Source organism: Gopherus evgoodei, chromosome 2, assembly GCF_007399415.2.
Source record: "Gopherus evgoodei ecotype Sinaloan lineage chromosome 2, rGopEvg1_v1.p, whole genome shotgun sequence".
Classification (NCBI taxonomy): domain Eukaryota; kingdom Metazoa; phylum Chordata; order Testudines; family Testudinidae; genus Gopherus; species Gopherus evgoodei.
Genome location: NC_044323.1, coordinates 103802003 through 103829343, shown reverse-complemented (window position 1 = coordinate 103829343; position 27341 = coordinate 103802003). Strand labels below are relative to the sequence as shown.

At 41.0% G+C, this 27341-nt stretch overlaps 1 protein-coding gene across 5 annotated transcripts in view; it reads left to right on the top strand.

The window, feature by feature from the left end:
- TNS3 (tensin 3) overlaps positions 1-27341 on the top strand; it is a 438738-nt gene that overhangs the window by 45003 nt on the left and 366394 nt on the right. For 4 of the 5 annotated variants that reach the window (XM_030551451.1, XM_030551449.1, XM_030551448.1 and 1 more), the window contains exon 1: positions 12927-13349. The exons of the other annotated variant lie outside the window; for it this stretch is intronic. In XM_030551451.1, coding sequence (XP_030407311.1) covers positions 13245-13349 — 105 coding nt within the window. In that variant the 5' untranslated portion in view covers positions 12927-13244. Of the gene's footprint in view, positions 1-12926; positions 13350-27341 lie in introns of those variants that run through there. 5 annotated transcript variants of the gene reach the window in all.

The window sequence follows — 27341 nt, the reverse complement described above, 5'->3', positions numbered from 1 at the left end:
TTCAAACAACAAAATATGCTCAGTTGTGCATCAGAATGTGGTATGTATTCTTACCACCAGCGTGCCTCCGGTCTCTCTCTCTCTCTCTTTCTTTTCATTCTTAAACTGTGGAGGCATGAAAGCCCAGCAAATTGTAACAGTTATTCAGAATAGTTTCCAGCAAGAGGATTGGGATGAGAATCCATCAGTGAGGCATCGCTTGCCCGCCGAAGGAGAATCCAGATGTTGAGGTATTCTGATGATAGCATGCATGTATGCTGGAAACTGATCTGCTGTTACTGAAGTGTCATATAATTCACAGGGACTCCCAGTCAGACCAAAGCTATAAACAAGCTGGAAATATTTCATGTCCATTTTTATCATGTTTTAACTGATGCTGCCTGGGGGAGGTGCGAGAATTGAGGTGATGCCAGTCTTGTGCAGGACAGAATGGCTCAGTGAGCTGGGGAAAGGGAATGCGCCTAGTAGCCCACCTTACCACTGTTCCCCAGAGAAGCACCATGAGGGCTTCATTAGCACATGCTGACAACTGCAGCATGTGCAAAGACCACCACACAGTGTCAGACAGACCACACACTTTTAGGGCTATGGAGCGTGGCTAACCATGCTTGCCAGGCTCCATGGGACAGAGCTCAACAGAATGCTAGGAAGAGATTCTGCCTTTCTGCTTTGGGCCCCGCTCTGGAGTAGGTCATGTGCGTAACGCTACATACATCTGTGTTAGCAAGACTGGAGCCTTCATGTGGTAGAAGTGAAGTGAGCCTTTGAACCTTCTTTACCTCCCCTCCCTCCAGCTCAATCAGGCAAACAGGACTCCTTCCATGGTTTAGAAAGTGCTTCAGGATCCACAGGGATGGAAGATCTTAGATGGATTGGAGGGAATCAATATCTTGCACTTCTGTAGTACATCTCGTGAGGATTTCAAAACGCTGTACAAACATTCATTAATTAAACTTCACAGCCCTCACGCTGTGCTAGGTACATGAGTGTTATGTCAACTGCAAAAGAGGGGGAAACAGGAGCAGATAGGTTAAGGCCAGATTGGGGGGCCTAAAATTAGGCACCTAAGTGGCCCAGTTTTCAGAGGTGCTGAGGATCTGCTGCTCCTGCTGAAGTCAATAATTCTCCTCTCTGAAAATTTAGATCACTTATTTAGTTGCCTGTGTATGGATTTAAGTGACGATCTCCAACTACCCACATTTGAAAATTCTGGCAACAGTAACTTGCCCTAGTGTGAGGGGGAGTCAATGGCAATGCTAAGAATTGTGAAATACTCACTGCAAAGACACTTGTGCCTTGCTTCCTCCCTATTACAAAGCAATGTGGGCCACAAGCTGCTTTGATATAAGATGGTTAAAATTCTGAGAGGTGTCTGGAACGCATTCTGGTTTCTCACGTCTCAGCTCTTCTGCAGTAGGATAATACCCACAAAGATTCAACAAGTATTTAAATGCTCATCCCTAAGTTTTCATAACTCATATTTCAATCCTTAGAATACTTTTTTCCAAAGCTACATTTTCAGAGAATACTGTGAACAGTGAATAACACGAGCTGCTAGATTATTACACACAATGGTTTTTATTTTACAATATTATCTACTCTTTTTTAAAATAACTCCTAAATACAGACAAGTGAAATTGCAAACAGAAAAAACAGTCTGTATTAGAAACTGGAATGAATGTAAGTCTCAGGAGGTTGACCCCAATCTATCTTCAGTGACAACTGAACAAAGCATTACAAACTCACTCCCATATGGTGCTTACTATTTGCACTCAGTCGGATATCTAAACCCTGAGACTGATCACTCGGCATTGCAGGAAAACTTCAGTGAGAGTTCTGAGGGCACAAGGAATGCAGGATTGGACTCCCTAATGTGAAGCTTTCCATGTGACCAAAGAAAAAATAAATTGCATAAGGAATGCATTATGTATGGAGGAGGCTATGTAGATCTATCTATCTATCTATCTAATCTTATATGCACTGGCTCCTTCAGTGGAATTACTCCAAATTTATTCATTATAACAGATAAAAATCTGGCCCATTTTATATATCTACATTTTTGGATCTGTCTTATATATCCATATCTATCATATATTCAGCCTTGCAAAATAGTATATGCCCTTTCATCTGGGTTGAGTAACATTTATTTCCAGGAGAGTAGAATATCTTTAGTTTCAGTATGATCAATCACCATGATAAATGGCAAGCAAGAATGTTTTCTGGCTGGACTGGGGAATTTCATGGAAAATTTTACAAGTGTGTGTGTGTATGATAAATAACACACATAATAGTTTCACAAGTTAGAACTATCAGAAATATATTAAAATGGCCTTTGTGGAGAAATCTTTTGGTCAATTCTTACAAATGAGGCATTAACGTACACAATTGTCTCCTCCACCTGATCAAAAGCTGTCAAGCTTTTATTTTATTTATTTATTTTTGCACTAAAGCCCCAGCCCAGTAAGCCCTTTATGCAGAGGACTGATGAGAGAAACATCAATGGAACTATATTATGTTGGAATATGTGGTTCCATTACAATCAAAACACATGAAATCGAGTCAATTTTGCTGGAATTTTGTTTTGAAAAATGGAGACTAAAATAATGTTGAAATGTTCTGTTTTGAATGACCTGAAACAATTTTTTCCTCATAATTTTCCTTCACTAAGAATTTCAAAACTTTTGGTTTTCTGTTTCGATTTGGAATGAAGCTAAATTGTGAAATCTCAAAATCCTTCATGAAACAGAACTTCTATCATACTGCCTAACTTTAAGCATGTGAATAGTTAATTCCAATAGGGCCACTCATATGCTTATAGTTGAGCATGTATCTAAGTGCTTCGCTAGCTCAAAAACTTAGTGCGTAGAATCAAGATTTACTAAATATCAATCTTCTGTTTACAAAAATCCTGAAAATGTGACACGATAGGCAAGACCACGTAGTTCAGGATCATGCTGGAGGTGTTCTTGTGGCAATGGCAATTAAATGCACTAGGCTGCAATCCCACACTCAAGTCTGCACTAGCGGATTCAGTTGCAGGATGAGGGCCATGGAGTGTGTTCTGGGTATGTTTCAAAGTCTCACAATTTGGTGCAGGAGGAGGAAACCTTGGAAAATGAGGCAGAGTATGACTATCATTCTCCCCATTTTTGCAAAACTTGGTCATGTACATATTGCTGCAAATGAAGTGTAAACAAACTAAAAAACAATTAAATTACATGGATTGTTTTCGGGCCCAGCTTTTCTGATCTTACTCTAGTATGCTGGATCTCCTGTGTTACCAGAGAATCAGCTGGTGGCCAGTTTTTGGGGGTCTGAAAGGGATTTTCCTCACTATGGCAAAACTGGCAAACTGCTGTGTGAGCTTTCTCATCTGGCACTTAACATCCAGGAGGTCTGTTTTGGAGGGAATTTAAGTCACTTTCATGGGTTCTTGCAGGGTTGGTAGATTAGGAAGGTCCAGCTGATAACCCTAAAAACAGAGAGTTTCTTGGGCATTGGTCCTGAGTGTTGGTTTCAGTGTAACTGCACCTCTGAGTCCATCCTCCATGGTCTGCTCAAACTCCCAGGCCTCTAGGCATCACATTTCTCTAGGCAGACACCCACGTCCCAGTGCCTGCTGATCAAGATTTTAGGCTGTAGTCCCCTTGATCTGACTGTGGTGATTCTTTCTTCTCCCACATGTCTGACAAACACCCAACCCCATGCTCTTTAGTTTCCCTCCAAGGACAATGACAGTGTTCTTACCAGTGACCAGACAGCCTTCCTAAACAAAGTACCTTAATTCAGGGATAAAAAAGCAGACAGAAAATTTATAAAAACAATAAAAGGACCTACATATGTAGTAAATGTACCAGAAGTCACCCATCAATCCTGTGGGGACCCAGGCACATTCCAGTGTTTCCAAGCCTTCAGTGGGTTGGCCTCTCCTTGGACAAAAGTCATGTCTGTTTGTTGAATCAAAATGAAGGGCCCCAAATCTGTTTAAACTCAGACTTCATATACTTTTTTCTCCCAGTCTCCTGAAAATAGATTAAACCAATCCCTCTCCTATCCCCTCCCTAGGTGTTTAGGCTTCAAAGGCTGGTATTTGCATAGCTAACCTTGGAGTTTTGCATTAATCACACAAATACACATCACCTATATTGGTACAAAGGGTGATGACTACTCTGTGACTCAGACCATCTGGCCTATCTCAATATAATGACTTTTTGTGGTTCTCATGATTTTAGCATAGAATATAATAATCTCAGAGTAGGCTTGTGTTCATCATGTCTGCCACACTGAGCATGGCAGGTGAGGAGGTGTGCCTCTGGATCTGGTGGAGATATGGCGTATGCCTGGTGCAGTTCACTCCCCTCTCCAAGACTTGCCCCATCTGCAGAATGAGGAAGACCCTGGCCTGCATCTACCTCAAGTACGCCAGATTGCTCCTCCAGAACCTTCTACTGCATTTCTCCCTCCACCTTCTGCTCTATGCACACCATATCTGTGGCCCCACAAAGTCATCTCCTCCTGGCTTTGGAAAGGTGGCTGTCCACCACACCAGGAGGAGGATACTGGATGCGGAGGTGCTCTGCGACTGTGGTTGTCTATTTTCGCTCCTCACTCAAATCATGTGACCCTCACTCCCTTTCCTGTGTTATGATTTGTTGTCCCCCATATTTACTTGGGATCTAGGTTCAGTAACTCCTCCCCTTAAGGCTGGGAGGACAGACCTTCAGATATGGGCAGGCTTGCACCTGCCCATCCCGAGATTCTCAATAGGTGGTACAGATATGGCTCTCTTCCTCTCATCTCTCCTTCCTCTGGTGAGGAGGGCAGAGGGGGTCAAGGTGCAGCCGGGGCATAACCTTAACTGTTAGGCTCTCTTAGGCTTTTTAATGTCATGTACTCATCACCCATAGCTTCCCCATGTGTGAGGGTACTATGCAGTAAGGAAGCCTCATTTCCAGTGCCTCCTACTGGCTTGCTGCTTGTTGTGAGATTTGTCCCTCTGGCCCTACAGTCCCTGTCTGCAAAAAAAATTCTTCCTGTTCCTACCCAGCTGGGCTTCATTATCAGTTAAGCCTGGCTCCCCAGCCTGGTATGTTGTCCTCTCAGGCGTACACTAGCCCATTCAAGGTCTGTGTGGGGAACACATCCCATCACAGGCTTATAGTACTTCAAGGGCCTTCCTTCAGACTGCATTGAGACAGATTTGGGTGGTTTACCTCAGTTAGGTTTTAATTGTTTAATTAAGTTGCAGCCTCCAAATTTAATCAAATTTTGGCATTTGCCTCTGATTGCTTCCATGACCATATCAAGCATCCAGTCACATAAACCTTAATCCTGAAAAAGACACACACGTGTGACTTCGCTAACATTAGTAGTCTCACTTGAAGGCTATTCCTGAGAACATCTTTGCATATAGCATGAGTGTTTTTAGATTAGGGGCCCATATCATAACATGTGGACTTGTTTCTTGATTCCATGTGTGGCAACTTCACTGTGCAGTGTTTTGTCTCTTCTCTCCACTGTCTAAGGCTGTACGTATTCCCTAAGATTTGGTAACCATATTGGTGGTTTACTTTATATGGTATGAGGATCCCTGAATTTTTGTCATTCACAAGATAATGGGGCCCATAAAGACTTCAACCCTTGAAAGCCCAGTAAAGTGCCTTCATTGAAAAGCAGGGTGAGGGATCCTCCACAGGGCTTGGCAATTATTTAAAGCAGGAAATGCTTCTGAAAAAGGGATGTTTTTAACCATATTTTTAGCAGTGGGAGGGATGGGGTGAGGGATCAGAAAGAGGTTATATGTGGTAGTGTTTCTTCTGTGGAGTTTATTGCATTCTCTGAGTGTGCAGCTCCTATAGACTGTTTCTCATTTGCCACTGCAGACCAATTATTTGCACATCTCTTTTCTGAAGGCAAGCTACAGAGACCCGCCAAGTTTGGTGGTGAGTAATGCAGACCTGGCAAAGATGAAAACTGAGTCACCTGCAAGTATTTGCAATGCTGAGAGCACAGTGGGACTGCTTAACAGTCCAAAATCTCTAGCGCCTGTCAAATGAAAATGTTACAGCAGCTGGGGACCATTTCCTGGTATTTCATTGCTGTTTTTTTGCAGTGGGGGAAAGACGCCTGGAAAATATTAAATGGATCCCTGAGGGCATATTGGAAAAAAATCAGCAGTTTTGCAGACAATAGTCAGCTATTGCGTGGCTGTATATTTTTATTGGAAATCCACCATGGTTATGTAATGTTTTCTTTCTTTCTTTGGATTTAAGGTATTTCAAGAGGCATGTTTTCTGATGAATCCTTTCATCCTTACAACACACTAATTTTTAGATGTTTGTTCTTACTCTTTGTGAGTGGCTAAAATGATTTTAAATCAAACAAACTAGTAAAGATCTAGGTTTACATATGCAGTTTGCTTTGCCCTTTCATGACTAAGTCCCACTTTAAGGTTGCCACAAATACAGGGTATGATTGTGAGTTTGTGTATTTTGACGGGGTTTGTGCGTGTACCTGTCTTGGGGTATGAGAAGTACTCATACAAAGCAGTAATGAGGGCATAATTAGAAGTGGGGAGCAGTGAGTTTGAATTTTAAGAGAGCCTCTTTCCCTTCTAACCTTTCCATGCACGTTCACAGGGATTATAAAACACGTGTTTCTCCATGTCTGTTCATTTTGTTTTCCAGATGCAGCAAGGCTGCCAAATTGGCCACATCTGGCTGTCCTTTCACAACCTCCCACATTTTCAGCCATGAGGAAGAGAATAGCACCCTTTTGTACAGCGCAGGGAACTGTCTGTAGATAAATAACAGTTTAAGGACACTATGACTAGAACTGGGCAAATAACAGATTTTTGGTTCTCTTGGCAATTGCAAAAAAAATAGTTAGGTGTTTGGGTTTTTTTTTTCTGACTTCAACAATTTGGCAGAATCAGCACAAGTTCACATGCTATCTGTGTTACCAAATCTGCACTTTTCACCAAAAAAAAAGTTTTGATTAAAAAATTTCACATAGTTGTAACTGTGACTGTTTATCTTTCTAATATAATGAGAAATCAGCCCCTTTGAAAAAAACTCAGGGCTGATAGTTAAGGCTTGTTTAGTGCAGGGGGAGAGGTTAAGAGAGGTGGTGGAGGGAGAGAAAAATCGGTCTGTGTTGAGGTTCCTCTTGAAGTTTAAAGCTTGTCTAACTGCACGTCCAAGCTAACCTGAAGAGATTGGGTTATGTCCTTTCCTTGGGTTCAGTTTGTGAACCAAATGCTGCAGGATTGCTGTGATCCTGGCTAAGTGCAGTACTTAGCTCTGGGTTGGGTTGGTTGCTTTAGCTTCCCCCTTCTAGATGGAGATCAGCATGGTTTTGATAAGAACTTCCATGATGAGAGGGACAATCTGTGCTACTCCAGATATGAGTGGGAGAGGGGAGGCACATAATGATTATTTGGGATGATTTCCTGCCACCTTCTTCATCTTAAACAAAGAAGGAAAAGGGGAGGAATCAGTTGTATTTACCACCCTATCCCCTGATTGCTTTGTATATAGAACACCCCTGAGTAATATGTGTGAAAGTGTTGCTTGCTTGGGTGCCTGTGGAAAGGCAGGCTTAGAAAGAAAAACAGGCCCAAATAAATGAGGAGTAAAAGTGTAATGACATCAGTGGAGATACAGCAGTATAAAATTAGTGCAAGTGAGATTGAAATCAGACCTGCTGTACTGAGGTTGGAATACAGTTGGAGAAGATTGTGTGTAACAAACACTGTTGAGACAAAGTGGATATAATTTACCTGAGCTTCTGGAAAAGTATTAAACCCAGTACTGACCCTACACAGATGGTCAGTAAATATGATACATTTATTGGCATGATAGCAGAAAATTTGTTGCTGGTTTATCTCCAACTGAAGTTATTGGGAACAGATAGGGCTCAGCATATTCAAGCCAGTGTTTAGCACCTTGAAGGACAGAGCTGTTGGTTTCTTCATTTGACTTGCTACTTACCTCAGTGGGGCTGAGGTGTAGGTTAACTAATGTTTGTACTGGCTGTTGAAAAATGTGAACTGTTCTACAAGTGTTGAGCATTGCTGGTATTTCTGTCTAGTTAGTAGCTCTAACCATTACAGCCAGTGATGCCCCATGCAAAACACTTTTGACTGAGCTTTGATGTCTCTTAATAAATCATAGTTTGATTTCTCACATTTAAGGTTCATTTTCTTCTGTGCCTTGCCAGAATGAATGATGTCCCATTTTTTTTCCTCAAAATGAGTAATTTCTCTCATGTTCAAAGAATTTGTAAAATAAAAAACAGTCTCAAATATTTATTGCTATGGTTAGTTGGCTTCTTTTTGGCAGCAGGACAGTAGAATAACAAGACTGCTTGATGCTGAGGGCAGTTCGGTAGATGAGGAACAGAAGGCTAAGAGTGGCACAACCCTGAGAAAATGTGAGGAATTTAGGACTTGTTCCTGCTCCCAGTGAAGGCAATGGCAAAAATCCCATTGGCTTCAATGAGAGCAGTATGAAACCATAAAAGAATTCTGAATTGCTGCCGTGCCATCCATTTTTCTTTCTAGATGCTCCAGCACAGAAGCAGGGCTATTAAATACAATTCATTCTTGAGATGCTTGGTAAGAATAATAGTACTGCAAAGGAAAAGTTTATTTTATTGAATAATCTCTCCCCCAACAAATGATTTACTATAATTTCATTAACGACTCCAATCCAGTGCATTTCCTGGAGAGTTAATGGCAGGCTCAGTGCTAATGATCCTCTGCTTTGCCTCAGGCCATTAGCTCTCTCAGTTGTTCATTATTCTCCAGGAAGTGACCTGGGCTTCGAACACAATTACTTAGTTAATTTGAATTCATTGTGCATTAGAGCTTTGGTGTTTAGTGTCTGACTTCCCCCACCCTCATTCTGTTTTTGGTAAGGACAAAGTTGGAACCCTTCCTAAACTGTATCAGCATTGGAGGAATAGTGAATAGTTAAGTAAATGCATGAAAGCAGGAAACTCTGAACGGTTTTTTTTAAAGAAGCAGCAACTCATCAGCAACATTGTCCAGCTGTCATATAAATATAAGTACATTTGACTATTAATATTTCCTTTAAGATTTACACACCTGGTTTCCTTGTTATAAGACCACGAGCCTGACCCTGTACCATGCTGAGCAACCTGAACTCCTGCTTTACAGGAGTTGAGGGCCTGCAGCATCTCACAAGAGAAGCTCAGCACCTTGTAGGAGTGGGACCTAAATCTAGATCTCCTGCACTCTGTGTGCTTTGCTTTTTAGGTAATCATCTGTGTCTGTTTGGGTCCAGATGCCATAACTGTTCGCTGAGCTGCACACACGAGCCAGAGAGCGTAGAACTCACGTTTGCTGGCTCCCGAAACAACCTTTGTTGTTATCTCTGTTAGCTTCTGTTAGATGTAGGAAGGCTTAAATGGCCTCTTTTTAGGGTATATGTTGGAAGGTGAGTTGCTCACAAACATTTGGGGAGTTTCCATCTAGCAAAGGGCGATTGTAGTATGTGGACATGTCAGTCAGTACTTTGTAGCTATAGCTACGTGTAAGCAAGTGAAACTCATGCTTACACCTCATTGGTCTCTGTCCCACTTTAATGGCCGGACTATGTAGAGGTTTTTAAATCTGATAGTGGCTTTGAGCTAAGATGAATGGCTCTTTTAGCACAGACAACAAAAGCTCATGGTTTTAGATCTGTGGGTTTCAGGTTTAATCCTTGCTGCAGACAAGGCTGTGACATTATATTCAGGTGATGTCTGAAACTTGGGCATGGTTCACTGAGGTTTGCTAACCATATGGCAAAACTAAGCCATCGTAGGTTGGTGGCTGGGCCAATTTGTAGTGTTGCCAAAGTGGTAAAAACAAATGGAAGTGAAAACTTAATTGAAATAAGATGGTAGAAATTACTTCAGAGGGGGTCAGTACTACTTTAGCTGCACTATAAACCACATATCATTAGTTACTGGGTAGGGAATTTTAAATTGCTACATTGTCAAACTAATTTTACTGAGTTTGAGTCTTCCCTCACAAAAGCTTCCCCCCACCCTTGTTCATCTAACACATTAGGGCAGAGGTGGGCAAGCTCCAGCCCGCAGGACCCTCCTGCCTGGCGCCTGAGCTCCTGGTCCCGGAGGCTAGCCCCGGACCCTCCCCTGTTGCTCCCCCTCCCCCACAGCCTCAGCTCACTGTGCCACCAGTGCAATGCTCTGGGCAGTGGAGCTGCAGAGCCTGGCCTGACCCAGTGCTCTGAGCTGTGCAGAGGCTTGGCTGGCTCCAGGTGGGTGGTGCGGCTGTAGCACCGCCAGCCACTGGTGCTCCAGGCAGCGTGGTAAGGGGGCAGGAAGAAGGGGGCGTTGGATAGAAGGCAGGGGAGTTTAGTGTGATGGTCAGAGGGTGGGGGTGTGGATAGGGGTCAGAGGGTAGGGAACAGGGGGGTTGAATGGGGATAGGGGTTCTGGGGGAAGTCAGAAAGGGGGGGTGGGATGTCGCAGTCAGGGGTAGGAGTTTTGGGGGCAATCAGGGGACAGGGAGAAGGGGTGGTTGGATAGGGCAGGGTCCCAGGGGGCAGTCAGGAATGAGAGGAAGGGTTGGATGGGACCGTGGGAGGAAGTTAGGGTGGGGGTTCCAGGGACAGGGAGTGTCGGGGGTTGGATGGGGCAGAAGTCGGGGAGGGCGTTAGGGAGTGAGAAGAGGGGGAAGGGGGAGCGGAGCGGGAGCTGGGCCACGTTTGGCTGTTTGAGGAGGCACAGCCTCCCTTAACCAGCCCTCCATACAATTTCCGAAACCTGATGTGGCCCTCAGACCAAAAAGTTTGCCTGCCCTTGCATTAGGGCCTTCTTCATTTGTGGTAAATGAGACTGGATGTTCTTTGTCAGCCTAAAGAATCCCAGCTGAATTGACTCCAGCTGACTTGATTGGACAACTCAACAGTTAGTTGAGGGAGTTGACTTGGAGTATCATATAGACGTGACCTCCACATATATATTCCTATAATCGCATTTCAATCAATTTGAGGATAAGGTTAACTAAAGATTTTTGGGCCCAAAGAAGTTTCACAAGAAACTTGGTTAATTTCATTACTATGGTACCATACAATCAAGTGCCCCATGATCTGTGGCTCAGTGTTTATGTCATACTCCCTGTCAGTACCCAGGCTGGGCCAGGGAAGCTAATGATCCAACCAGCAGACCAAATTCGGTGATGAGTCCTAGTCACGTGCGACCTGAGGGGTGTTTCACATATGCTAAGAAAGAAGCGCTTACACAGTAACCATTTTTTCCATATTCTTAGATTTGAATAATACTTTTACTAAAAAAAAATTCCAAAAACAAACAGAAAAACAACCCACCCTTTTTGACCTTGCCTCCTTCAGTTTATTCCTTGTCTGGTACCAGTCCCCTTTGGGGATTCAGTCTGTGTGACTAGAACATGCAAGTTACAAGAAGGGAGACTTTGAGCACCTATTTTCACTGCATAAGTCGTCACAGAAACTGCCCCAGTGTACTTTGCAACCCTCACCTTGACAAACAGTCAACACGTATATGAGTTCCGACATCTGGTGGAAAGTCCAAATTGCTGTTAGAAAGTTTCAAAGGGGCCCAAGTGCCCAACACATACTGTCATATTTATCTCTGTGGGGATGCTGGACTGACTTAAGCAAAACACATGACTTTCAGAGAATGTCTAGGCAATTATATTATGCCTGGAGTCATTTTATGAGGTGTGAGGCTCAGTGACTTGAGCTACCTTACAGAAGCATACAGTGCCTAGGACAATGGAGCTCAGAACTCAGGGCTTCTAGGCACTATTGCAAGCCAAATAAATAGTAATCGTGATACAAAGCCATTGAATAGGATTTTTTTAATGAATAAATGAAAGAAAAGTTATTTTGAGCTGAGCCCTTAAATGAAAAATTTCAGTTCAATTCAAATGTTTATAAATGATTAATTTATAACCTTTTCTGGCAGACGGCATTGTGGGAAGGGACGAAACTAATGGCCTGTTTTAAGACGGTGTTATTTTGACATAGAGTCAAACATTATTAGTTTTGGAAATATATCATGAAGTCCCACCACCATTTAGTTACAATCATCTTTATGATATTGGAATGTCTCAAAACTTGAATTAAACTTCACAACGCTCCAGAGAGGTGGGGAAGTATTGTATTGTATGTTATCCTTATTTTACAAAGGAGGAAGCTGAGATACAGAGAGACTACAGACCAGATTTTCAAAAGAACTTAATCAAGTTTGAGTGCTCAGCTTTAGATCCCTATGTCCTGTTTGATTTCAGTGGCAGCTGCCAGCACTCAGTGCCTCTGAAAATAGGCTTTGTTTTCTAAATCTGGGGATCCAAAAAATTAAGACCTCCAAAATTGTATTCCCTTTTGAAAATTTGATTGGCACATAATCATGCTTGTCTTTGGCAGAAATGGAAATCAACCCCCTTTCTCTGAGCTCCCAGTACTTTGCCTGAGCCACATGACTATCCTTCCTCCCCATTAGCAGCTAGCATCATTTTTCAGGCAGGAAAAGTAAGTTATGTTAAAAGCCAAGGGGAATTAATTAATGTACACAGGCAGAGAGACTACACAAAGAAGCAGGAAATTCCTCCCTTTCTAAAAATGGTGCTTTCAAAGTCCTTCTTAGTGTCGACTTTAAATAACCATTATTTGCTCTCGAGTTACTTTGGTATTATCAGCTTGCCTTAGTGACAGATTGCTGGATAGCTCTCTTCTTTCCAAAAGGAGCACACCCTTCAAAACAGACTGTTTTCCAAGTTATTAGTTTCCCTGTTATTGTATCCATACCATTCAGTGATCCAAAAACCCTCCTACCAGGATAGGAAAGGCTAAGTTTCCCCAGCTGGAGACACAGCTTTAGACACTAGCACTCCTATGTGTTGTCCCAGCCTCACAGGGGGCACAAAGTGGCCAGCATGGGATTCTGATAAGAAAAGGGAAAAGGCAGAAAGGCAAGGACTTTGAGAACAGCAGAACCAGTGACGGCAAAAGGGCTCCAGCTTGCCTCAGCTCCAAGAAGCAAAAGGTCAAGTACAGGCAGGTTTTGGCTCACATTTGGATGTTGTCTCTCAGCAAAGGGTTGCAGGTTCAAAGCAATCTTGGGGCTGCTTCTTTACAAAGAGAGCAGAGAAGTGGAGTTGATGGGTCCCATTCTCTGAACTGGATTAAAGAGGCTGAGGCTGCAGATATATCAGGTGCCAACAGTGCCTGATGGGCTGTAGAGTAAGTGTGGCTTGCCTGGGGAATGAATTTTGCACAGTACCACTGGATCATCATCATCATTTGATACAAGACGAGGCTGAGATCATGATTCAGGTATGTAGAATCTGTATATAAATCCGAGTAATGAATATAGCCGAGGTTGGGGGTCTGGGGGGAGAGAACAGGAGACTGCCAGATTACTTTGTGCTCCCAGCACTGTTTAAAGCTGCAATTGTCCTTTATTTCTAACTCAGAGATTCTATAGTCTGCACATGATTTATTAGTATGTGGTTCTGTACAACAAGGTTGGGTGTGTGCAGCAAATGTGTTTTAATGAAAGAAAACAGAAAAGCCCTGCCAAAGTCGGAGGTGCTGAAATCTATCCCGTTCCCTCCATTATGTCTGTACATAAAGAAAAAAAATCCATTTTAGTATTGAGTAGTCAGGGTCCAAACTCACAAATATGAAATCTACAAGAGAACTTCTTTAATCCACAGTAACCACAGGAAGACACATTGTGGGTTACCAAATTCTGTGGTTTAGTGAGTAAACAAAAAGGCAATTAAAAGACCCCCAGGAATATTGCATAAAGCAACCGTACTGTTATACAAAGCAATACATTAATGGCCATTGTATCTGTGATTGTGGTAACTTGAGCATTATGTGGTAGCATGTCATTCATTGTAACTATATGATCACCTACAAGGCAAAAGTTGCAAGCAGCAAATATGTGTATTCAGTTTGGCTGTGGGCCAGTTGCCTAATTACGGAAAACAGCTTGTCAGTTGGCTGATGTATGAACACCAGAGAATATATGGATAACAACCATCATTTAATTTGTTCATAACATTTAATAAAGCGAAAGGTTTGGGCATGCTTGTGGGTCCTTTGATTTCTTTTCTGTGTGCTTTGTAACTGTTATTGATGAATTCTTAGCATTGTAGAATAAAGCTGACATGGCTTCTAACTGAAGATGAAAGTTCCTTCTAACTGATCTGTGGTCTGACCCACTTCAAAGCTTGAATGTTCCATTCAGCAATGATAATGTTAATACATGTATATTATTCTCCCATTTACCGTAATGTGCTGGCTTGAACGATACTTGTCATACCTTTTACAAAGCCTGATTTGTTAGTCACCCGATAGTATGCGAGGACCCAAGTAGTCAGATGCACACCTGTTATCTACCAGGTTGCACGGGTTACCGAACGATAAAGGTTCGTTTTGGATGTTTAGAGGGGGAACAGTTGTGCCACAATGTTGGGAGCGTGCAGGCACTGAGATGTATGGCTTTACCTTAATGGTTTATTAGTGATACAGAAACAATATTGACTAACAACTCTATTTATACAAGGAAACACATAATATACTCATACAAAGAAAGACACAATATACAGTTAACCCAAAAAGAAAATCTTGTTAACTTCCAAAAACAATTAATTACAAAGCATACTTACTAATACAAACCAATGCAAAAACATTACGGCCGGCAGACGCGTAAGCTCCACTGAAACACGAGAGCTGAGAGAGGCTTCGAGGTGATCAGGCTCGGTTACGGGTGCACTCAAGGTGCCAGTGACTTAGGTGCGCTCTCCTCTCTGCCTGCCAAACTGTGGGCAGGACAGATATACCCAAAGTGACGCCCCCCAAGATCTAGTGTCGAAATCGCTGATAGGTATATGGGGCTTCTCGTCTACCAAATAAGGTTAAATAAACTATAGAAAGGGTTTCGCCGAGTTTCCCCGAAGAGGCGGGGGATATTCTGTTGCAAGCTGTTTGCAAAATATCTGTAAAGTTGCAACAGAGTGGTCAAACTTCAGCCTCAGCCTTTACTGGAACGGTCATCCCTCTGCCTTTACTGGCAAAGACAATAACAGGAAACAGCTCGATGTACATGCTGGCTTTGCATCTAAGCATGGAGGCCAGGGCAGACATGCAGAAGCAGGCCTGGTGTTACAACAGATTCATCAAAGCATCATGGTTTCACCAGTGCATCTGCCAGTTTCAGTGGAGTTTCACTGGCATAAAACTGAACCCAGTGGCACATTTGGCCCACTATCTCTTCAGCTATTCAAGATTATATTTTTAAATGAAAATGCATTTGAATTGCAATAGATTTGTGTGGAAACTAAGGCAAGAATAACTGTAAATACAAATGGGTTACAAATCCTTTTAGATTACTTCACTCCACTTCAAACTTTTTTTGTGAAAATTTGTTTAGCTTTTTTTTTAAAAATCATTTTTGTGCTCCTCTTGACTTTCTGGATTTGGACAGGACTGGAAGGGAAAGCACCAATATTTCAGAGGATAGGGTTATTTCTCAGTAGTTCTGGCACAATTAGGTGCTGGAAATACCAGGAGTCTCAGTAGAAATCTTGTTCTTAGGAGAGTTTCAGCCCAACTTTGCAGCTTCTAGAGATTCAGAGAGGATCCATATTTTTGGTTTACTAACCACATTAACACTCTGAAACTTTGAGGATTTCAGAGTAGCACATCTTCTCCCATTGCTTCTTCATGCCTTCTTCCATGTCACTCTAGAAGGTATGTCTGCACTGCAAATGGAAGGTGTGATGGTAGCATGGGTTGGCATACCTGTGCAAGCTTTATTCTACCGAGCCTGGATAACAATAGTAGTGTAGATATGGTGGATGGGCTGGTAACCAGGGGATATACCCAAGGTCCCTGGAGGTCTCTCTGTCTCTCCTGTTAAAGCTGTGCGACAGTGTATAAATAATCAAATAGTCATTGGAGCAGGGACTTGAACTTTGGCCTGTCTCATCCTAGGTGAGTGCCCTAACCACTAGGTGATAGTCTTTCTCATTTGCTTTCCTTAGCCCAATGACCATTCATTGTCATTATGATTTGCCCCTATGAAAGGTAATGAATAGTTATTGGTCCAGGGAAAGAGCGCTCTTGAGGCCAGGAAGGAATTTCCCTCCAGGTGGTATAATATTGGACAAGTGACCATCATATGTAGTATGGGCTGATTCTTTTTCTCTCTCATGCCATAGGAGCCTTCACCTGAAAATCACACTTTGATGCAGTAGGAAAAAACATGGGACTAGGAAAAATTGTGTTAAATATTTTTTACACATGAAATTATCTAAAAGGGGCTTTGTAACACAGGGGCTAAAATATCTCCAACAGGTCAGGACAGAATTTAGATGCCATTCCTTGAGATGGTTTCATCATAGTATCATGACATTTAGATCTCTTGCATGACACAATTGCTGCACTTGGCCTTCAGAGAACCCAATCTACTCCACCTAGACAGAAGGCAGAGATGAACTCTAGCATGATCCAGTCTACTTTAATCCTTGTGGTCCTGAGCATATACTAAGTGTTTACTGTATGGTTAAAAATTTACAGGTCTTCTGGTTGCACCTGCTCAGTAGTGACTTATTCACCCACGAAAGCTTATGCTTAGTCTATAAGGTGCCATAGGACTCTTTGTATGTATTGTTTGTGTATTGATTTTAATCCTTCTCTTCCAACAGGATGATGTTCAATTAAATGACTACCTGAATTGACACTACTTCTGGCCATCCTTATAAACATTTTGGTTATGACTGTAACTAATTAACATCACCCTACTATTTGCAGTACACTTTAGGTATTTCCGATATGACTGTACAGAAGTGCCATGACTATTGCTGTAGCATTATCTGATGGCGAAGTCATGATTTTAAAGTTTTGGGGTTTTTTAAGAATGGCCCAATATTGTATATCAATTATGTATTGCCCAAGCCTCTTCCTGGTTGTTCTAGGTTCAACTTTGGCCATATTGTATGCTGGGCAAAGCCTTTTGATGTCTTTGTAGTTCAAGATTAATACTACTCATAGCAACTCAAGAGAGAAATTGTCTGATTAAAAAAAGCCTCAGAAACCTTCTAGTCTGCTCCTCACAGCTGAGCTGAAGTCAAAATTTGAGCTGCAAGGAGGTTACAAAGGTTTGTATTTATCAGATATTGTCCTTGGCCCATGCACATGAGGTTGACAGTTGTAACAGCCACAGGTCCTGGTACGTGCTATTACTTACCTGTAAAATGTCATTGGGAAAATTCTAACTGGTGTTCAGGACCATAATGTTTAGTGAAACACAACCATGCTACGGACTATTTGCATTCGATTTAATTAATATGCCCCTCACTTGCATGTTCAGATATAGGAGACTAATAGAACTATTTATTGTAACTTTTTAAAAGCAATTTCTTCTAAATCATTTTCCTTTCATTTATGCATAGCTTTATTTCCTTCTATTGCTATTTTCTTGTCCATCTCACTTTCATTCCTTTTCTTCACAGTTCAAACAATATCAATATTAACCATTTACATTCTTGGTTCAGAAAATGGTGAGAAAATGAGCCAGAAGCTAAGGAAGGAAAAATGTAGACTTGGCTTTAATGAAGAATTTTTAATACTGGGTCTGATTTTGGTATTTTATGATGTCATTTGGGAGCTATTCTATTTAAGTCAGTGGAATTACACTGGTATAAAATCATCTTGAATTAGATCAGGTTCAATATGAGATATTAGTTGGATTAAAGTAGTAGGTGCTGGTTGAAAGTTTTCTGACATAATATTTTTCAACTGGAAAATGCCAGTTCATTTAAAGCATAATGTTGTGCAGAAATGTTTCTGTTTTGACTAAAATTTTCCTTGAAAAATGGAAAAAATGTGTTACAGTAATATCAAAATATTCAGTTTTGATTTTTTTTAATTGCATGTTTTTTCCCCATTTTGAAACAACTTTTCATTTCTTTTTTTCTTCAAATTTTATAGAATATAAAATAAAGTCCAAATCAGAATTAAACTTTTTGATTTAATCAAACTGGAACATTCTGATTAACTCAAAATGATATCTATCTATCTTTCTTTTTCTTGAAGAACATTTAATAGGAAACGTTGAATTTTCTTTTTATTCTATTTGAAACAGATTTTTTTTAAAATATCACAGGTATTATGTGAAGCAGAAGACCTGCTTTCCACCCAGCTCTAGAAGTAACAATAATGAATATTTTCAGTACATTTCACCCAGAGATCTCCAAGTACTGTATAGAGATGGAAGAGTATTGTTATGGCAGGACTCACCAGATGGCATCATTACATGTCTTACAGGTTCTTTTTCTGAGCATGCAGACAAAGTACAGTTGGAGAAATTATGTATTTTAGGGATTTTTGTGTGATCCAGGTTCTTTTAAGGGAGCTGAAGCAAACAGCCAGATCTCTCTCACTGGAGTCAATTCTTGGGGCAGAGCTGCTTCCTGGGACCTGGGCGTTGGTGTTTGGACTGAGTTACTTGAAAGAGGGCTTTGCCTGCATGTAGTTTGCGAGCACATTGTTTAAGCACTGGTGTGTGTAGGGTGAAAAAACAAGTTAGAGTAAGAACATGCCCAGAGGCCAAGTCACTGATTTTTTTTCTCCAATGGCAAACTGACCTGCATGGTCCTAACATCTGCCATCAGTCAGCAAAGGGTTGACAACATTATTCTAGTGTTACAGATGTGGAAACTTAAATGCAAAGAATGGTAGTTGGTGGTAGAAAAAGAAATAGAATCCAGGTCATCTAGCCCTTAGTCCAGTGCCTTATTCGTTGGGCCATGTTACTTCCCTGATGGGTAGTCCTGCAAAATGTGAAGAAAGGGGTCAAGTCAGGGTTAGCCCATATCATTCACTTTACTGGGCCTGTTCTTTATTGACATAATCTTGCAAGGTTCTCAGCACTGTCAGTTCTTGATGGAAGTCAATGGGAGTTGAGAACAAAATGCAGCTATAATTAAATGCATTTTAGGCACAGTTGCCAACTTTCATGCAGTAAATAAGCACCCGAATTTCACAATAAGCCAAAAATCAAGCTAATCCCATTTCAAAACAAGGCCAAAACAAGCAAATCCCTAAAAACCCCAACACTCTGTGTGACTAGATCCCCCCAGCGTGCAGTCTGGGACTGTGGTGGGCCTGCTGTGCACCCCTGACTATCTCCCTCCCTTACCCCTGCTTGTCCCCCCTTGCCCTCCCTTGCCGGGAGCTGATTAAAAAAAAGCAACAAGCAACATACTAAAAGCAAAAAGCCAAAAACTAGCCAACAAGCAACTCACAAGCCAATTAAGGAAAAAACAAGTCCAATTTCTGCATTTTTTTTTCATGGGTTTGGCATGTCTGAGTTCAGGAACATATTATTCAAATAAGCCTCATAGAATAATGAAAAAGATATATTCACAAATATTTGTCATTATTCACCAATTTATGAGAAAATATAAGTAGAATCTTCTCAAAGAGTCTTTGATCAGAGCTAGCTTTTTTAATTAGGATAATTAAATGTCAACAAAATCAGTTGCGAATTTTAAGGATATAATTCCATAAATGAGCTCAGGTAATATTATAAATCATGAGAGCAGAGACTGGGTTGTTTGTGTAGCCATCAAAACCCACAGATAGCATTATCAACCCTTTAACACAAAATGTACTCAGTTTTAAATTGTATTTGACATGTGGAATAGGATCTATGCTTCTTATGCTCGTACTTCCCTTCCAAGTGCTTCCTCATCGTGACTTAGGCTCTGATCCTGCTCCCATACAATTCAATGGTAAAACTCGCTCCCAACACATCCTTGTAACACACATCACCACAGAATGGGTCTTTGTCCTCCTCTACTGGCTGTTCCACCTAAGTGGTTAATCAGCTAACTACAGCTGCCAACTATGGTCCTTGTTCTTTTAGCTTAAGCAGGAGAGGCTCAACTTTTAGGTCTCAGTTCAGCAAACCAGTTACGCATGTGTTAACATTGAGTATGGGCTCAAGGTGATTCATATTCAGCAAATGCAATTGTCTTATTGACTTTAATGAGACTTGAATATGAGTATAAAACTGAGTACCTGCTTAAGTGCTTTGCCTTAGCGGAAGAGTTCCAGAGTTTAATCCCCACTGATGACCCACAGTAAGTGGTTGTCACACAACTACCCTCCTAATTAGCTCCTATTATAATTTCCTACTACTAGAAAACTACCTGATATTTCTCTTAGCTGCATTTCTGGCTCAGATACCCTAGTTGGGCAGCATTCCAACCTGCTTGGCATCTCTTCTCACTGGTTTGATTTAATGAATCCCATAATGCCCGTGTGTGAAATTGTACCTATGATTTTTTTGTTTTACATGAGTTCACTTGTGTTTAAACCTTCAGCCCATGACTTGATAAATAGATAAAATTCTTTTACTTTACTCTTGTGCCCTTTACACTTCTCCTTTTCTTCTTTACCCTTGCAACTGTTAGGAGTTACTTCCTCCTTGTAGTCATCTTTCTTTTCCTTATGCTTCTCTGTCCCACTCAGCAATGTTTTTCTTGGTCTACATTCTCCAAAGTGACAAATGATTTGATACATTTTGCAGTGGCCTTATTTTTAGGCATTTGGGTGCATAGCACTTACTGAAAACCAAGCCCCTTTTAAGGTTTGGGTGTAAGAGACCTACATTTTCATGAGCATTTGCACTTGCTGTGTTGAGAAGTGCAGGATCAATTTCCATAGAGGCAAAACTTTCACCTGCAAGACCACAGGATCAAACCCTCATTAGAAAATCTGCAAACCCAATCATGGCATTAGAACAGAGGTGCTGGATTCTGTGTAAAACTCACATTTATCTAAGAAAGGCCCCATGCTCATTTGTAGCTAAATACAATGCAATAACAGGTGATAATAACTTTCCACGTTGCAGGAGGTCTGAAGTGGCAGCTTCAGGATGATGATACTCTTATTCTGCTTCATAAAGTCAGAGGCCCTGCAGAGAGTTGGACCTGTGCTCTAGTTTTGCTTTTCATATTTAGCAAGAAGCTGTAGTTCACAACATGCTTGGTGGTCGCCGCCCTACATTTAAATGGTTTTGGTTTTTTTTAAGTTTGAAGCCAGTTCAAAAGTATCCAAAGCCAGTGTGATGCCCTCCCTCTATTTATTTATTTGAATTTTTATTATCCAGGCTTGACAGTTGGTAGAGAGGAAGACTTGCTGTACAGTGAATCAGCACTACTTAATGACAAGCCTGAACCCCCACTGGCTGTAAGCTTGAACTGCCTTTATGTAATGAATTCATTTTTGAGACCTGTGACTTTCTGTAATTGATAACTTGTAGGAAAAAGCTTTCCCTGCCAAGTGAACGAAAAAAAATTGTTAAATGGGTTTTTCTAAAGACTGCTGAGGTATAGCCTCATGTCTTGATTCCTGTCTCTTTCCTTCCTCTGCCCTGCCCCCCTTTTTAATGCAAAAAGCCAAAATAAACAGGATTAGATTTTCCCCAGTCTTTGTTAGACATTATTGTGCATTCCAGCTGTGTTTGCTCTGGTTACAGTGGTGAAAAGGAAGCATGAGCCTGCTAATGTGAAGTGTGTGAGGGATTGTGCTCAGTGGTTGCAAAGGGTAGGGATTCCCTTTGTCTTGCATGTATGGCTGTTTCTCATATCTCCAAGGAAAGTGGCATGCGCTAGCAACCACAAGAGATACCCAGAGTCACCAATGGAAATTGTATTTTGGTTGCTACCCCGTGATGCTGTGTCTTCACTGCTATTGTTACCCATGCTAGCGAGATTAAAGCTAGCATGGGTATGCCTGCTTTGCTGTGAACACACTTTTGCTTGCAATGTAGACATACTTTATGAAGTGGCATTTGGAAGTTTTTCCATTTTCAGCTTTAAGAGTAGGGCTTTTACACTAAAGCAAATTTAAATATTATAAGAATTCATTATCCATAGTCTCTGTTCTATTTCAGATACTTCTGCTCAGGTGAGAATTTTATTTCCCCTCCCCCTCCAGATAAACACACAATTTGTTTCTCCTTAATCCTGCAGATAAATCATTGTGATAGTATTTTGTGATGCCACATGTATCATGATTTCACAGCTGCAGGATCAAGTAGGAAGAAAATACTGGTTGAGAAGGTGCAAGTGTAAATACTTTCACTAGAGCAAGTGCAGCAAGAATAATAACGAAAAACAAGTAAAAAATATATGGGCTTGTTTATTCTATGTCTGATTAGGTTAAAAAACTTGCTGTGGCATGAAAGTCCTTCTTTGAAATCAACACCATCAATAATTAGTAATATTTAACACTTTACACGACTGCATCTGAAATAAAACGTCACAGCTGAATGCTTTTTATATAATGGACCAAACATTAATTGGATGTGAACACATAAAAACTTTGGGGCCTTTGTCAGCATTCAGATTTTGCGATTTAGCCCTTTTCTTTACTGTACCACAACTTTGTAGCTTTTCACCAAGCTGTCAACACTGATAAAGTGCATTACAAAGGTGAGTAATTATTAATATTCCTTTTTTACAGATGAGGAATCTGTAGCACGTAAATGTGAGTTGTCCAAAGACACAAGTCAGTGGTGCAGTCAGGAATTAAAATGCAGTTCTTCCAACTTCACTATTCCCTGCTTTAACCATCAGACTACACTGCCTTGCAGGGTAATGAATGCCTAAATATTTGTTTTGATTCTTAGGACATGCATCCTGTTAAAAAAAAGAGTATTGCCTTAGACTCAAAGACATAGACTTAGACTCCAGAAGGGACCATTGTGATCATCTAGTCTGATCTCCTGCATATTGCAGGCCACAGAACCTCACCCACCCATACCTGTAATAGAACTCAAACCTCTGGCTGAGTTCTTGAAGTCCTCAAATCAGTCCTTGTACTGTATCTGTCTGAATTAAGAGACACTAAGTCTCTGGCGGAGCTTTCTGCCAAAGTGAGCTAAGCTAATTTGAGTAAGAAGGTGCTATAAATATCTGCCTAGCCAGCTTCTGTTTTTAAACACAAAATGAAGTCCTCAGAGCGAAATGATAAAGTCAAGTTCACTTAGCCTCTCAGGACTCACACTTCTGACTAGGCATCCAATGGTTTCATGTAAGGACTCTTATCAAACGGACAAAGCTTGCCACAGGGCATCAGGGGCACTAGGAACAGTTCCTTTCAAGTTGTGGCCATTTCCAATGGTAAGTTGTGAATAACTTTTTTTTAATTTTATTTTGGTCCTGGGTTCTGAAGGTAAAATTTTAAGACCTTCTAAGTCACTTAGGAGCCTAAGCCCCATGGAACGTCACCAGGCCTAAGCTGCTAAGTCACGTAGGTGATTTATTGCAGAGTGGCAGCCGTGTTAGTCTGTATCAGCAAAAACAATGAAGAGTCCTTGTGGCACCTGAGAGACTAATACATTTATTTGGGCATGAGCTTTCATGGGCTGTAGCCCACTTCATCAGGTGCATGGAGTGAAAAAAACAGTAGGAAGATATAAATAAACACAGAGAACATGAAAAAAATGGGTGTGGCCATACCAACTATAACAAGACTAATCAATTAAGGTGGGCTATTATTAGCTGTTATAATAGCCCACCTTAATTGATTAGTCTCGTTGTAGTTGGTATGGCAACACCCACTTTTTCATATTCTCTCTGTATGTGTGTGTGTATCTTCCTACTGTTTTTTTTCACTCCATGCATCCGATGAAGTGGGTTTTAGCCCATGAAAGCTTATGCCCAAATAAATGTTAGTCTCTAAGGTGCCACAAGGACTCCTCATTCTTTTTTATAGATGATTTAGGAAATTTTGCGCCTAACTAGATCTCAATCATGGGCATAGTAATAATATTCACTTTGAACCTTCACTCCCTAATTGTGAATATAAACACACCTTTTTTTTTAAATAGAGGAGAACGTTTGTCTTTTTAAAAGTGTATATGTGTGTCTGTGTCTCTGCCTGTGGTCATCTTAGGGGTCTTTGTACTGTGCCTTATACACACTGCCTTGCATAGGGAGTAGTGTGCAACTGCACCATTCGAGCAGAAGTTCCAGGAAGTATTGGGTCAAATTTACCCATGTCCCAGTGCAGAGTCCAGCATAGGGATGGTGAGGAGGCAGTTTACGCTTCCCCAGCCCTGGAGCTACCAGGATCCACTTAGCCCCTGGTGCTGGAGCTGCCTTGACTTCTGCCTAGCTGCTCAGAGTGCTTACGTGCCTTGAGAAGTGAGCAATATTTGAGGTTTAGGACCACTCCAGAACAACCCTTCCTACCCCAAGAGGGCCCAAATATGGGGGGGGGATTGGTGGTGGGGCTGCAGAGCAATTGTAAATTGGATTTACTGTGCCTAAAGAAGGTACTTTGTCTCGAGGAGCTCTGTGTTGCATGGGAAAAGTGACTGTTCTGCCCTTTAAGGAGGGTACAGCGTGTGCTCTTTTCTGTGACCAAAGATTGTGAATTTTGCCTGGCCCCTGCCCAGGGGGCAGGGCTGTTTATTCCATCACAGGGAAAAGACATGAACTAACTCAGGAGAGGGCAAATTGGCTAGAACCTTGGCAATGTAGAAATATTCCATAATCTTCTTCCTCTTTTTTTAAATGTTGCAGCACTGCCAGTAATGAATCAGAGCATGGTGCCATTAACAGCTTTTTCTTTATCACAAACTGTTCCAAGGGGGGGAAATACTGTTCAGGGTCTTGTTTCTATTGTTCCCCATCCTCTGTTGTCAAAGTACCAAACTCTAATGGAAATCCTCCTCTTCATGCTTTTTGTCAGTCATCCAAGCAATCAGAGCAGCACAAAATGATTTTTAAAAGCGATTTAAGACTCACAGAAGCAGTGCAAGTTTGGTGCTTGAAAGAGCAAAAGGTTTTCGTTATATTTTAAGGGAAATGGCAACTATAAACCCTTTTTCATGTCCATATAAACCCAACAGCATGGAATGTCTGCTTCCTGCCAAATCTGGTATTAACTCTGGCTGTCACTTGAAGGGAAATAAAAACCATTTGAGCTTTCATCCTTGAAAGCTCTTCCCTACACCAGTATTACAGTTTACAGTGCTGTCAGTTTATGGTGACTTAGTGCAACTGAGCAGACATAGATCTTGATTCAGCAAGATATTAAGCACATAGCTAAGTTTAAGAATGAGTCATCCCATTGCCTTCAATAAGATTTAAGCGTGTGCTAAAGTATGTTGCTGAATTGGGGCCCACATCCGTTTTTTATATGGCGATATCAAAGATTGAGCTCAAGGTGTGGAATTTGAATCTGAGTTCAGTGGTGTTTCAATACATGGGTTTGGGTTTTTTGAGCGCATCTTAAAAAAAAATTGAGCTTGATTGCTCCTAGCCCCTACATGACCAGGGAAGGGACACCTCATGCTGTTCACATGTGCTGGGCAAAACAGCAAACTTGTGCTCCTTTGAGAGCAAGAACTGCAAGTATAGCATTCACTAGATTTTGCTAATGACGTGACCCACCTCGCTGTACCAAGCAGAGGAATTGGTCCATGTGGAGGGGAGTATAAGAAAATCTGCTAGCTCTGTGCACTACTGTTGTATCCTCTTTGAAAGGGAGGAGAGGAGGTTCCCCTGTTCTCCAATGGTATAATGTAGGCAGTTCTATGTAGGGTTCATAAGCTATTTAATATACAGCCTTTTGCTGATCTAGGACTGATAATTCCCATTGCACCTTCAAGGAGCTTAATTTTATAGAGATTAATTGTACTTTCTTTGTAAAATTAATCTCTTTGGAGGTGGAAAGGGTATGTTTGGAGGCAGAGAAAGAAACACTGAATCATAGTAACAAGAACTCCCTGCTTTTATTCACACAAGTCACTTTTTTTCAGTCTTTCATCAGATATGAATCAGGGACCTAGGTATAGAAAGCATTACAGCTGTTCACCATTGAACCACTTTTGGATTGTATGTGGCTCATTTTCCCTGGGGCAGTTCTCACTATGGCTCTAATTCAGAAAAGCATCCTTATTTGGGACAGACCTTAGACCATGTGCTTAAGTACTTTCTCCAGTTGCATCTCAAAGCAGCAAGGTAGGCTGACAGAATATTCAAACAAGCATGAAATATCATTGCCAACACTAAGCCATTACACTGTGACATTTAACAATTTTTCAAAGAAAAACAAACGTATTCTCAATGTATTTATGAGCAACGGATTGTGCCCCTAAAAGGAGCAATATCATTATTGCAACCTACACACTCCAAATACAATGGATATTTGTTTTACTCTAATCTTGTTCTCCATTTATAATCCATCTGTCACAGGGAAAGAGGCCACTTGCACCAAATATTCATAAGCAATGTGGAATTCATCAGCCAGAACCAAAGCAGCCCGTTTTCAGTGAAAACTACCTCCCATCTTGAGAAGTAGCAGAAATTCTTCTCAAATGACTAGAGTTCAGTTCTGGGTGGGCTATTATTCCACAGTTGCTCGTGAGCATATGTCTCAGTGCTTCATGTATTTGCTTTATATTTGATAGTTCTATGGAAGTTTTTAATGTCAATATGAAAATTCCAAGATGTGGTTCTAAAGTCTTGAAAATCAAAACCAACCCTGATTTCAGCACTAGGCTTTAGACCAAAAGTGGAATAACTAATGTAGCTCACTAGAGGACAGTCTTTCTACTTCAGATTTATTTAAATTATTTCAGCTCCAACTCAAAGCAATGCCAACTGCTTATACAAACAGAAGGACTGTTACACAAGACTGGAAAAGAAACATTACATTTTCCTGGGACCGTCCTATAGAATTTAATAGGAAATTTAATATCTCTGCTGTAGGATGGCTTACAAAACCTTTAAAAAGGATATTGTTCATTATTAAATTCTATGAGATTTTAGAGTAATTTCTGTAGGACCCTATTAAATTTCTGTGGAATTCTTTTTGTTTCATCTCTGATATATTCTATAGGACTCTTCCATAAGGGAAGTTCTCTATTAAACTTGATTACAAACAAATACAAATGCTACAGCTGTCTCGCTTTTTCAGAGTTGTCTATATAACCACTGCTGTAGTATCAAAGCATTTCCCAGGGATATTGAAATGGCATAGCAGTCTACTGCAGTTGTTACAAATGTTACATCTTATAATAATGGTAAATGCAGTGTCTTACGCAATGACTGCAGTCATTTTTAAATAAATGAAGACAGCTGTCCATTGAATTCCTGTCTTACCTCCTTTGTATCTCTAACATGGGTACAACCCTAACCAAGGATATGAACCCATCCAAATACAACGGGGCAAATATCCAAATCAGCACTTACTCAGAAGTTTGAATGTTCAGATTGAGGAGAAAAATAT